A 13693-nucleotide genomic window follows, 5' to 3' on the forward strand; every position below is an offset into this window, starting at 1 on the left:
TAATGATGATGATATTTGGTCTATTAATCTAACTTGTAGACTTTCATTGATAAGTTAGGCGGGTTTAAACCCTGTCAAGTCCTAAAAATGGCGGTGTATAAAAAAACAATTAGTTTTGTTATTATGAAGTTTACCACCCGCCAAATATTAGATTGCCGATCTTTGTATTTTAGTTAGAAAATCTTTTTTAAAAAAAGCTTACAGTGAAAACTATGCTTTGCAAAGGTTGCAAAACTTATTTTATAAAACTTGATAATGTAAATTATACTTTGCAGGATATGAGAAAATTAGTTAATTGGTTCCATGCTATTATAAATAGTATAATGATTAATTTAAAAATAAGTTCTGAAGTGAAAACTATACTTTGCAGCGTTTGCTGCAGTTGGCATTTGATTGAATGTACTCCGTTGTATTAGGATTTAACATAAGTATTCTCAAAAAAGTATGTTTTTAAAGTATATTTTTTTTATTTTAAATATACTATTTAAATCATGATAAGTAGAGTACAATATAAAGTGCTCTTAAAATTAAAGTCAAAATATTGCTTGTAACTTGATTGAAAATGTTCAGATAAGATTTAAAGTTGTTTTGTTTATTCAAAATATAACTTCAGTGAACCAAATCAAAATAAAAATTGCATATTAAACTTTTTATAATATATATTTTTGTTATATTTTTTTGTGTTTACTGAAAGCAGGTTAAAGTTAATCGAGTCAGGCTCAGGTCTTAACTTGTTTTTGATATGTTCAAAAACGAGGTACAACCTGTGGTAACGCTACGGGCTCTTAACTGATGCCGTGATTTCCTTTCACGACAACGTCCGTCCACCTATGGCACAGCTGACAAAAGAAAACTCCAAAAAACTGGGGTGGAAGATTCTTCCACATCCTCCTTACAACCCTAACTTTGCTCTATCAGATTTTCACCTGTTTTGATCCCTTAAAAAGGGTCTGCGTATTTTAACATTTATCATGGCATTTACAGCACTGAATCCATTCTTCTCTTGGAGGGTCACCTTATTCCTTTTTACAAGCAAGATACCTTATAGCATCATCCTTTAAAGTTGATGCAACTAGGTTATTTGTCCTGGATTTTATAGACTTAGAAACACATGAACTTAGCTTGAATTTATTTTATTTTTAGTTTTTCTTAAACTTGCTTGTTTTTCAATTTGCTTTTTAATGCAATGAGAGGTTGAAAATTAGGTACAAAAGTGGCCTCGAGATCAACTCGAAGAATTTTATGCCAAGAGCATTTACAAAGTAGCAGAAAAATAAGGAAAATGTATAAGTATTGCTGGGGACTATGTTGATAAATAACGACACTTTTGTTACTGGCAGGAGGAGAATCAAGAGGTTTTAGGGTCGACACTGGCTCTTGCCCAAACTTCCTAGTTAAATGTTCTTACGCGGTGTTCAGTGAAAAGGCCGTATGAACTTCTGGGAGCATTTTAATAACCATAAATTATAAAAAACATATTTTTCTTGTAGCAAAGCTATTTTAATATCTTATATATGGTTTTAACCTTCATCCCTCTTTCCAACCCCACTCCCGAGTCTCCAATTGTGTCTGAAAATTCACCATAGGAATTTAAAAATGTCTAATTTTTAATTTTTAAAATATATCAAAAATTTTTAAAAATATCTAAGTGATAACATTTTTTTCGTGGATAAAGTACAACCTGTGCGCCGATTTATGACACACTGTATATGAATGAAAAAAAAAACTATTTTAAATTAAAATTATAGTTATATAACTATTGGTATAATTATTGTTTTTCTTATCGTTTTGTTGTTGTTGTTAAACTGCGAATTCTCTAAAATTATACCATCGTTAATATTTTGTTGAAATTGCTAAACAGTGGGGAAGAAGAGTTTTAAAAATGCTCAATAGTATTTTTATTTTTTGTTTTTGATTTTTAAGTTAAATAATTATTTTAAAGGCACTTGTTAGACTGAGGAAATATTACTCCGTAGATTTTTAAACATTTATTTACAATTGTCACACGTTTTTAATGTATTTTCGAGTAATTTCGAATAAAGTTTTTTAAAAACCGGTTAGTGATAAAAAAGAAAAAAACCAAAAGCTTGCGTGAATAAATGATATTAAAACGTACTCTAATTGATTCACTAAAATAAATTACGTGTTCATGACTGGGTTTCCTTACCTGGTTTCTACTGATGTAATTGACACATTTCCACTGATACGCGCAAAAGGGTTCAATAGGTGCAAAAAAAAAGTCATCAGCAATTTCATAAAAAAAAAATTTGAAAGTCTATCTGAGTGAGAACATAAACAAAAAGCGCATTTTTTTTTAAAATTAAATAAAAATAAAGTATTTTAAATGCACTTTTTTTTAACCATGAGCGAGACTAGGTTTTTTCAAACCGAGACGAGACCGAGACGAGAAGTTAGTACTTCTCGTGAGACCGAGAACGAGACGAGAAATGTAACAATTTTTGAAAACAAATTTATTAAAATCCAAGTAAAAAAAAAAATGTAAACATGGTTTTGACAAATAGACACAAATGACATTTGTCAAACGTAAACAACTTTTTCAAATATTAATTCAGAATTTTTTTGCGAAACTTTTCCAACAAGACAATGTTTTCTCTGATTAAGATGATTTTTCTACTTTTTCTGGGTGTAAGTTGTTTCGGATGATCGGACGACATTTCCACCTGAGCAAAAAACTCTCTCTGATTTAGTTGAACTTGCTGGAATAGCTAAAATTTGTCTAGCTAATGAAGAGAGTTCATGGCAATGTATTTGAATGCAATTTCCACCAATCAAGAATCATAAAGTCTTTTTTGGCATCAGGGAGATATTTATACTGGCACATTTCGCTCAAAATAGGATTCAGTTCAGATTTTGGCTCTTGTGTTTCAAGTCTGACGTTTAACTTGCGCTTCAATTTTGAATTAGGGGACAAATCTGGTGAAAGGACTCTGGCAACAGGTTGGCACTCAACATTATCCTTAACCTGTTAGGCTAACCATTCTTGCGTTGTTTGAAATTGAAGAGCTTCAAGTGAAGGCCCTTTAAAGCAGGATTTAAGTAGTTTGCTGCAGCACTCAATAATTTTCCAGTGTGACAAAGAGGAAATCATTTCTTAATGCAGCTTTTTTTCTCATACTTTGCATACAAGACACCGTAGCCATTTTTTCCATCCGTCTCAATAAATTGATCAATTTTGTCATGGATTAAATAAAGAGAATCGGCGACAGTGTTAATTGTTGGAATAGACTCAGCCGACCACGTTTCTGTAGCTTCTTTAAGTGATGCCAAAATTTCTACTGCTCCCTCGATTGATTTCCACTGTGATGCACTGATGGTCTTTGAAGAAAAAATATCTTCATTTGTACATAAGCTGATAATTGCACTCTTTAGATGTAGGACAGAAGCCATGCAATCCAGTTCACTATTCCATCTTGTGTCAACAGATTGGCGTAACTGTCTAAAATTGATTCCTTGAGCGTCTGATTCTGATTCAAGTAACTCAGCTGCAACTGTTGACTGGTGAGTTAAAGAAGCCAAATCTTTGCATGTTTGCAACGCATCATCCATTCCAGCAGTCATTCCAAATTAGTCTCGAACTGCACATTTCAAAATATGATTGTTGCACAAGTATTGGTCAAGGCGCTTTGACAATTTGACTGCAAGTTTCATGTTTCTTGCCTGGTCGTTCACGCAGTACATTGGCAAATCAGCAGGCAAATTTAGTTCTTCTAAGAAAGAATCCAGCTTTCCTTCAATTAAGATACCTGTGTGTCTGCCTGGGAACTGTTGGACATGGGGTGTCCAGTGATGTAGTCTCCAATTTTTTTCAATAGCATGAAAAGTTCAAGAGATGTAGCTGTCCTGAGCTCTAGAAGTCCAAAGGTCAGAAGTAAATGCAGCACTTTTTAGATTTGGCGTAATCTCCGTTATTATGCTCTTCATTCCAGCTTGAACTTCTCTTGACCGAATTGAAAGCTTTTTTGAATATGTTGTTCTGTGATGAAGGCTCAGTTTAGGGTTTGCAATGTCAAACAATTTCTTGAAACCTTTTCCTTCGACTGCTGAAAAGGATGCCAGATCAGTGCAAAAGTAATCCAGCATTGCAGAGTCAAACTGTTTTTGAATGGAATTGTCTTTGTCATATTTGGACTTTGTTTCAAGCATTTCGACCGTGGTTCGTTGTTTCTTCTTAGGAGGAGGAAGAAGAGAGCCGTCAGTTTTTTCAGAATGCTCAACGTAATCTTGGCTGTGTTTTTTTTCGAGGTGACGATGAAGTCCGCTTGTGTTTCCATCTTTTGTTTTCAAAGACTTTTTGCACGCCTTGCATTCAGCACCGTCACTTGTTTTTTGAAAATATCTCCAGATTTTGTTTTTTCTTGGTGACATTTTTAATCGTTGAAATGAGGCAAGCATATTTCTTTTCAAAATGAACAATATGTGTCAAGTTAAATTCCACTGGTAAACTAATGAAATTAAGTCGAAAGTGCACCATTTTATACAAAAAAATTTTGTATTTAAAATCGAATTAAAAATATTTAAAATCTAATCAAAATTTTTTAATTAGATTTTTAAAAAAAATCTAATTAAAAAATCTAATTAAAAAAATCTAATTAAAATCACGGAGTCAAAATATTAATTAATTAAAAAAAAAAATTATTAGACATTTTGTAAATTATAATAATTTTTAATTTGGAAAATAATATAATATTTAAGTCTCGTTCTACTTCTCGCGAGAATTTTTTATTTCTCGTTTCTCACGAGAAGTCCCATTTCTCACGAGAAACGAGAACGAGACGAGATCTCGCTCGATGGTTACTTTTTTTAAAAGACCTATTAATGTATATTTTAAGCCTTTAAAATTATTTTTTCATTAGCAAAAGATAGCTGTAAACCTAAAATTGAAAAATCCCTGAAAAATTGGAATTTTTAACAAATTTCAGCTTTAACACTATAAAAACAAACTAGCACAAATAACTGTTTTTATGGTACGTTTTGAAGCAAATCTGCCACTGTGCACTATTTCAAAAAATTGGACCGTCAAAATGACATTGTAATTTATCTTTTTAAAGCGTATTATTTTAAATTCCACAATTCCATATAGATTTTAAAGACATATATATATACCTAGTAACGCAGAAGCTGTAATAATTGTCCAGTATCTTGGATAAAACATAGAAGCAGTATATAACACGTAGCCAAACATTGAAATAACGATGGTATACTTACATCCAAGTTTTCCAATCAACAATGGTGGAACAAACATACATGAAACTAGTAATGAAGCATAAATAACAATAAGAGAAGCGAATCCTAAATTTTTGTCCTGATGAATGCTACTCTGAAGATTCTGCAGAGCTTGGAATGCAGTGAAAAGAAACAAAAACCCAAAACTAACAGCAAGTAAATTTTTGTAAGTTTTTATTTTAAGAGAGCGCAAATCCAACAGCTCTTGACAGGGTGCAGCTTGACAATCTTCATTTTTTTCTTCTTTAAATGATGAATAATGTCTTCTTGAATCAAGATTCTCTGAAAATAATAAAAACCAATTTTCTTGACTATATACAGTGTTATAAAAAATCATTTTATTTTTTTCTGAGTAAATTTCATTGTAATATACCAAAAACAAAATACATAACATAAAAACTTAAAAAAAAGTAATGAAGAATAAATTAAGGGTATTTAACACTATTCAGTCGGGTGATTTTAAGTTTTGAAGACCTTTTTTTTTTTTAATTTTATTTTAAGGAACCAGTTGGTAATTTTTATAGATTAACCCCCCTTCCTCATTTTGTTAGCAGAATCGCCTCTGAGCAGTAGGATAAGAAATGATGCTTTGAGTTTTTTGTTGTATAAAGAAATATAATAGTATTTTCAGTTTATAACGAGGTGCATTATAGTACACCTGTTCGTGATACATATGATAATCTTTTAACGCAATTAATAGATGTTAAAAGATATAAAAATACTGATGTTCGATGCAATCAACTTTTTTCAATGCAATCAACTGTTTTAACGCAATCAACTTTTTTCAATGCAATCAACTGTTTCAACGCAATCAACTTTTTTCAATGCAATCAACTGTTTCAACGCAATCAACTTTTTTCAATGCAATCAACTGTTTCAACGCAATCAACTTTTTTCAATGCAATCAACTGTTTCAACGCAATCAACTTTTTTCAATGCAATCATTTGTTTCAACGCAATCAACTTTTTTCAATGCAATCAACTGTTTCAACGCAATCAACTTTTTTCAATGCAATCAACTGTTTCAACGCAATCAACTTTTTTCAATGCAATCAACTGTTTCAACGCAATCAACTTTTTTCAATGCAATCAACTGTTTCAACGCAATCAACTTTTTTCAATGCAATCATTTGTTTCAACGCAATCAACTTTTTTCAATGCAATCAACTGTTTCAACGCAATCAACTTTTTTCAATGCAATCATTTGTTTCAACGCAATCAACTTTTTTCAATGCAATCAACTTTTTTCAAGTAAAGTAGTTATAAAAAGATTGCTTTCTTATTCAATTTCATTCTTTAAAGAAGTAATTAACCTTTAAAAGAACTTGATTAGTATATTGGAAACTATAGATGCAAAAATATTTTAAACTAATATGTGTTTAATAGTAATGTTGACTGGCATTAATTATCACTTATTATCACTTATTTAACTAGTTTTTAATTGCAATTGTAAAGCAAATTGTTAAGATGGTTTAAAACATTTTCATAATATAATTTATGCATAACATATTTTATTTTTGATTTTAATTTTTGATTACAAATTTGCATATTAGCTTACTAATTCATCAATTTAATTTCAGTTTAAATTTCGGTTTATTATTTACAGTAATCAATAACAATTTTGCATCCTGTATAATAGTAATGGATACAATTTGTAAATAGGTAAAATTTATTTGGTTGCTTTTTTATTGTTTTTTTATATCCCGCAAAAAATGAATAAGAAATACTGCTGCTATAAAAATAAAACAAAGTTGTACCAATTAGTTTATGATGTAAAGTTGTAACTAGTTGCAAATGATGCCTCATTAATGACATGGAAAGGGATCTCCTGCTTTAAAATAGCCCCGGGCCCCATAAAGTCTTAATCCGTCCGTGGAAATGGGGAAGAAAATGATGGCAAAAGTTTCCAAATATTGGAAAATTTTTTCCTGTATTTTTGGCCATTTCATCAGTGCTTGACCCAAGTTATAAAATGAGCGTTGATTACTCAAAAAATTTATGGTGATACAAGTTGAAAAAAAATAGAAGATATCAATTCACTATTAAAAAATTGTCAGTAAATTTCTAAACTTTTGAACATAACAAACGCGCCAGTGTTAAAGAAAAAAATTTAAACTCCATCTTTTTTTTTTTCGATTCATTTGTGTATAAGAAAAGAAGATATTCAATTAACATAAAAAGTTTTTCTTAGGAATTGAAGAATTAATTACAAGTGTATTTGGATAAACTAGTAGCTTGTCAATTTGTCTCTACACTGGAGAGGTGGAGACGTGCTGGAGTCAAATTTCTTGTTATAAAATATTCAGTACGAGATATTTTGTTCATTCTATTGTCTTCTGTTGTTGAATAAAAAATTTACTTGAAGGTAGTTTAGTATGAATATTTTAATTTTAACTTTTTTGAGATTATAAACTAATTTTTATTTTCAAGACATTGACCTTTATAATTGAAAACGAAAATGAAGTTTCATTTCTTAGCAAAAGCGAAGCAGTGGAAAGAATTAAAGTAGTCTTGTTAATTGAATTGGAAGTTGCTCTCAGCACTCGTAGAGATTAAACTCGATATTTGTATGAGATTAAACTCGACATTTTTATGAGATTAAACTCGACATTTTTATGAGATTAAACTCGACATTTGTATAAGATTAAACTCGACATTTGTATGAGATTAAACTCGACATTTGTATGAGATTAAACTCGACTTGAGGTTTAACATCTTTTGAGTTAATATAAAAATATTATTTTTGAAAAATGTTTTCTGTTTTCATTATTCTTAAAGTTTATATTGGTCGCCATCTTAAATGAAACTTTAATAAGGAAAAAAAATTATCAGGTTCAAATATAATTGTGACGCAATGGTAAGAGCGCTTGCCTCAGATTCAAGAGGTTCACGAAAGCAACCGTGGCACAGTAGTTAGAGCCTTTAAACCAAGAGATCCGAGATTTGTTTTCTGTTTCTACCATTTTCGCAACATCATTATGAAAAAAATGCGTGAAATTCCGTGATAAGTATTCTTCCACTGTGTACAGTGACAAGTTTTATCAAAACTACCCCTTAAACGTTTGCGACCATAATAATACACGCACCCAATAGTCCTCACTCAGTAATTTACGCATTGTTTTTGTTCTTGTTTTGGCATGACTAGTATGACTAGTATGAGGGTCTGGACACGGACAAGGCCAAGACTTGTTAAGTAAATCGGGTATGGATCCGGGTAGGGTCCATGATAGCTGACCAAACTTGGTTGCGTATATACAAGTTGGGTCTGGATTCGAGTCCGTAAATATCCAAACCAGACCCAATTCATTAACAGCTCTAATCAAAACAAACAAAATTGAGTATTCAGGACTTTTTTTATTTATAAAAATACAAGTTAATATAGTAAAATGATAATTAAAAATGAATTTTGTTTTATTAAATTATATTTAATTTTTCATTAATATAACAAATAATTTTTTTCCAAAAATACTTTTTTCACCACTAAGTACTTCTATTTTATAACAGACGCTTAAACATTTATTTTCAAAAATTTATAGATCTTCTAAAATTTTAATTTAGAAGTAATAAAAGCAAAATAAATAATAAAAACATGACGTAAACCTTTTGGGGCATTTAGTGCCGGCTTTAGGTAATTGGAGGCCCTAAGCGCATTCAACTTGTTGGCATAAAGAAATAAAAAAGGAAATAATCACTAGCCAAGCGTAAAAAGGTGCATCAAGAAAAAAAAAGGTCCGAGGACAAGCGTAGGCTCATTCCCGCTGTCTCGGACACAAAAAACTTTAGAAATTGAACTAAAATATTATTAACTTAGTTGTGATTCTTAATATATTTCGTGTGCATTGTATATCCATGAAATCGCAGAAATCAAGTTTTTACTCCGTCAAATTTCACATTCATGCAGATTTTACAAACGTTCTTTAAAAATCAACTTTTCGTGCTTTGGGAGTAAAGACGAGGCTATATCTCTTATGATAGATATCATTACCAGACCTTTTATGCGTTCTTGCATCAAAGTTGTTCTAAAATAAACTTTGATTAGATTGAACTAGGAAAAAATTAATTCACCCGATGCAAAAGTGATCGGATTCGTTAAAGCTATAAGAAGGGCTATAGCAACAATTGAAATACCAGTATTCAAACCATGATCATAAAAAAAACGTCAAGCATCAAGAGAAGACAAAAACCTTATCTGGATCAATGTTTGAATGCTTTTCTTTTGGATTTATCGATGATTCATTTATGCTTTCATGATTGAACTGTTTGCGCGCTTCTTTTCTATTCAAGCTTATGACAGCTAGAAATTTGATTTCATTTAGTTTTATTTCTAATTCTTGAGCCGATTCTCAATTTAAGCAGATAAAAATCTATTCTCTATCTATTTTTTTATAAACTTGGTTGCATTCTTTATACATTCTAGTGCAATGTTGAATTGTTTTTTGATTCCATCAATTTGCTGACCATATTGGTTTGAAACAATAAATCGTACTAGATAGCTAAAGCAACTAAAAACGGATTTGCTAAAGCAACTAAAAACGGAATTTGCTTTTGAACCTTCACTTCATCGTTTTTCAAGGTCTCTTTGTAACTGTTGCCTACATCTATTTCTACTTTAAGAATAAGGAGGTTACTTATTCTTGAAGTAGAAATATAAAAAGAATAGCATAATCAATACTATTCTTTTTATAGTACAATGGTTTCTTTCTACAATTCTGTTTCCTTTAGGGTAAGAAGTGGCTTGAAAGGTGTTTTCCAACTATCAAAAAAAACTCCTCATTTCTTTGGTTTTAGACATCGCCGTGTTATCTGCTAATATAGATGGCGCTCTTTGTTCACAAAAAATCGTAAATTAGATGGCGCTCTTTCTTCACAAAAGATAAGACGGAAAATTCAACCTTTCGCAACACTATGAAAGGTGTGAACTTGACACTTTTTGTCACAATGCGTATTTTTAAAGTCAACAATATATTAGATTCAAAAATAATGCGTGATATCCATGGCCAATCTTTTCTAAAAAATTTTAACATTCAAATTACCGTTCGACTGACATTGTTTGCAACTTTGTTGCATTTAAACTTAGTTTTTTATATAAACTGTTGCAAAAACTATTTAAAGATTACAATATTAAAAATGCCGAAAATTTCTTTGGAGATAATTTAGCTGTCGCATTAACAAAAGTTTGTTGAGGTTCTAAAAAATATTTCATTGGGATAGTAATTGCGGAGCATGAATGCATTTTGAGTATACATATGAAAACTAGACATTTTAAACTAAGTTGAGTGCTTAACTTTGTTCGTGAAGTAATACTTTTTACATTTTTATTATTGAATTGATTGTTTGGATTTTTTTTTTCATCGTTCTATTTTTCTTTATACAAATATGTCATCACATTAGTTAAACAAAATTTAAAATTTAAATTTGTGCGCTTAAACAGTTAAAAAAATTCAATTAGTGTGGATCTTTATAATAATAAAAAACTGACAAAGTTGTGTTTGAGATGTTTTTTTTGTTTTTTTTTTCTTCCTAAAATTAACTTTTTTTAGAAAAAAAACTTTGTATTTAAATAAATATTTTTTCATTACTTAGTTAACCAAACTTTTTTTTATAAACATGAACTGAAACTGATCAACTAAGCATCAGCGTTACCGCTGATGCTTAGTTGATCAGTTGGTAAAAAAATTATGGTAAAATGTGGTAAAACGCGTAATACGCATTTTTACCGCACTTCGGTAAAATGCGTACTTCGCGTTTTACCGCAGTAAAAATCGGAAATTCCGGTAATTTGTGATGAAAGATAGTAAAAGCGGTAATTATTATGATAAAATAGCGTAAAAAATTACTTTTTTTATATCAAGACAGATAGTTGTTAAATAATTAGTTACCTCTTTACAGAGAAGGGGATAACATCTCTGGCTCTGGCAGAAAAACAGGATTTGCTGAGTGCAATAAGTGCAATAAGTGCAAAAAGTGATTAAGCTGTCTTAAGGTAGCACCAATGGAGTTAAAGCTCACCTAAAGTATGCGTTTTACTCTTACTATAACTTTGTATATTTTAAACCACTGATCGCACAATATAACTGGATAGCGTATTCTATTGTTTTTTTTAGAAAAAAATGGAAGTTAAAATTGGCCTCCTGAGATGGCGGCGATCAAAGCTTTTAGCGGGGAACGATGTACATCTTATAAGACTTTACAGTAATATGAAAGAAAGAAATAAACAGAGTTTTGAAATAAAACTTAACTTTTAAAAAATTTAAAGAAATGTTTAAAAAAATTAAATATATAAATTAGATATTTGTTAAGTGCAATTTACGATTAAGATAATATATGTATAATTTATGTACCTTTTAGTTCTTAGTTACCCAATGCAGTGTGCTAGAAGGTTGATAGTATAACTGCATGGTAAGCGGCAATGGTGTCTACCTACAGTTTTGACAAATTTTATATTTTCAATAAAACAACATGCAGTTGTGTTACTAACCTTCTTGCACAAGCATTGGGTAGTTAAGAACTAAAAGGTGCATAAATTATATAGCAAATGCTAATTATTTTAAATTTGAGATTTCTGCACAAGCAAACAAGTACCTTTTCTTCACTACTATTAAACAAACTAAAATTAAAACTCGTACTTAGTTTTACTGAGAATTTGTTTTTTATTTTATCGTTTTTATTCTAAAAAACAAAAAACAGAAAGTTAATATACAACAAGTTATAGTAAGAATATGTTTTATTAAATAAAAAAAATATTTATATTTTAAGTTTATGTAAATATGTAATATTCCGTTACTTTTATAAAAAAAATCTTATGCTAAACAAAAAAAATATTTTTATTTGAAACTTATCAATATTTGAGCTTAAGATATGAAACTTGATTATCATCAGTTTCTTAATTTTCATAATTTCCTTATATCCGCCGCGATCAAAAAATTTTCTTTTGGTTCATATATTTATTTTTTATGAACTATCTACTACTGAAACGAATATTTTCAGTAAGAGGTTGGACGGTTACTGATTTTAGGCATAATATAAAACCAGAAAACACTAGCATGTTAGTTTTTGTGACTCAAAATAACGCAAGGGTTTCTTTTAACCTCAGTGATTGGGAAAAAACTTGCGAAGAAGAGCCATATGAATTACCACATGTCACTACCAACCATGCGGTAAAAAGTGATATTAGCGGTAAATTTGCGTATTTACGCAAAATTACCACGGTAATTACGCATTTTTACGCATTTTACGCAAATTTACGCATTTTACGGAATTTACGCATTTTACGCAAATTTACGCTTTTTACCATCGGTACGGTAACGCCGATGCTTATGATCAACACTCTAATATGCATAAGAGGGATAACAGAGGGGTGACGTATGCAAAACTTTTTTTGGATTTTATGATTGGCTCCGCACAACCACATATCTTTTCAGTGAAGCCCTAGCGAAGCAAAATCTTTTTTATACATTTTTTATCACCACTTGTATTTAAATTTACTTTATTAGAGGTAGAATATCTCTTAAAAATGAGAAATGCAAATATTTTTTTATTAAGCGGAGGGTTGAAGCCATAAAAGCGTAAATTAAAACAAACATTTTAAAACTCTTTTTTATAATTAGTTTTTATGGATGTTTTAATTTATTAATTACAATCAGCTGCAAAAACCGCTCAATAATATATTAGGTGCACAAGTAAAGAGAGAGAGCTGGGATCTTGCAACTCCAGAAAATGTATTTATTTTCTCTCTCGCGCGCGCATACTCTCTCTCGCTCTCATTCTCTCTCTCCTAGTACATTTAAACTAACACAGATTATTTTTCTAATGATATAAAAAAAAACTTAGGTAATAATAAAAAAGCGATACCTTCTGTAATGGCATCTTCTGTGATGGTATCTTTTGTGATGTCAGCTTTTGTATTGGGACCTTCTGTGTTACAAGATTGGTTTTCAATCACGATATCGTTTTTTTGTTTGTCAGAGATCCATGAACTAGAACTGTCTTTTCCAAAAGATGTGTGGCGGCATTCGTCATCAAAGTCAGATAACGTAATACAAATTTTATCCGCAGAACATTCATTTGCTTTAATTATGCTCAGTATTTTTTCGTTGTTTTCACCTTCCATACCAAACTTTATTTTAAATATGAGAAATGTAACGTTAAGATAAAAAAAAATTGTTATCTAAAAGTGTTAAAACAGTTGGTCTCAACTTAATTGATCTAATTACAGGCGTACAACCGCAAAGATAAATTTTCTTTTGTTAAAATGTATATTTAAAAAGTTGCGTCAAATTTAATAATATATTAATACAAGTAATTTCTTTTTAAGGTAAATTACTAATAACCGCGCTTTACGTTTATAAAGAACCATTAACAGCATCTTTAAAACTTTTTATAAACTATTTTAAAAATGGATAAATGATGGATTTTTTAAATGATGGGTATTTGAAATAAAGGAGTATTT

General features: G+C 30.2%; 1 protein-coding gene across 1 annotated transcript in view; it reads right to left on the minus strand.

Annotated features, from left to right (window-relative positions):
- LOC100204369 (protein unc-93 homolog A) overlaps nt 1-13354 on the minus strand; it is a 28866-nt gene extending 15512 nt beyond the window's left edge. The window contains exons 1-2 of the mRNA XM_065808574.1: nt 13096-13354; nt 5125-5526 (exon numbers count right to left, since the gene is read on the minus strand). Coding sequence (XP_065664646.1) covers nt 5125-5526; nt 13096-13354 — 661 coding nt within the window. The remainder of the gene's footprint in view (nt 1-5124; nt 5527-13095) is intronic.
- Between the last annotated feature and the right edge of the window lie 339 nt (nt 13355-13693).

The sequence above is a fragment of the Hydra vulgaris genome, chromosome 10 (assembly GCF_038396675.1).
Source record: "Hydra vulgaris chromosome 10, alternate assembly HydraT2T_AEP".
Taxonomy (NCBI): Eukaryota; Metazoa; Cnidaria; class Hydrozoa; order Anthoathecata; family Hydridae; genus Hydra; species Hydra vulgaris.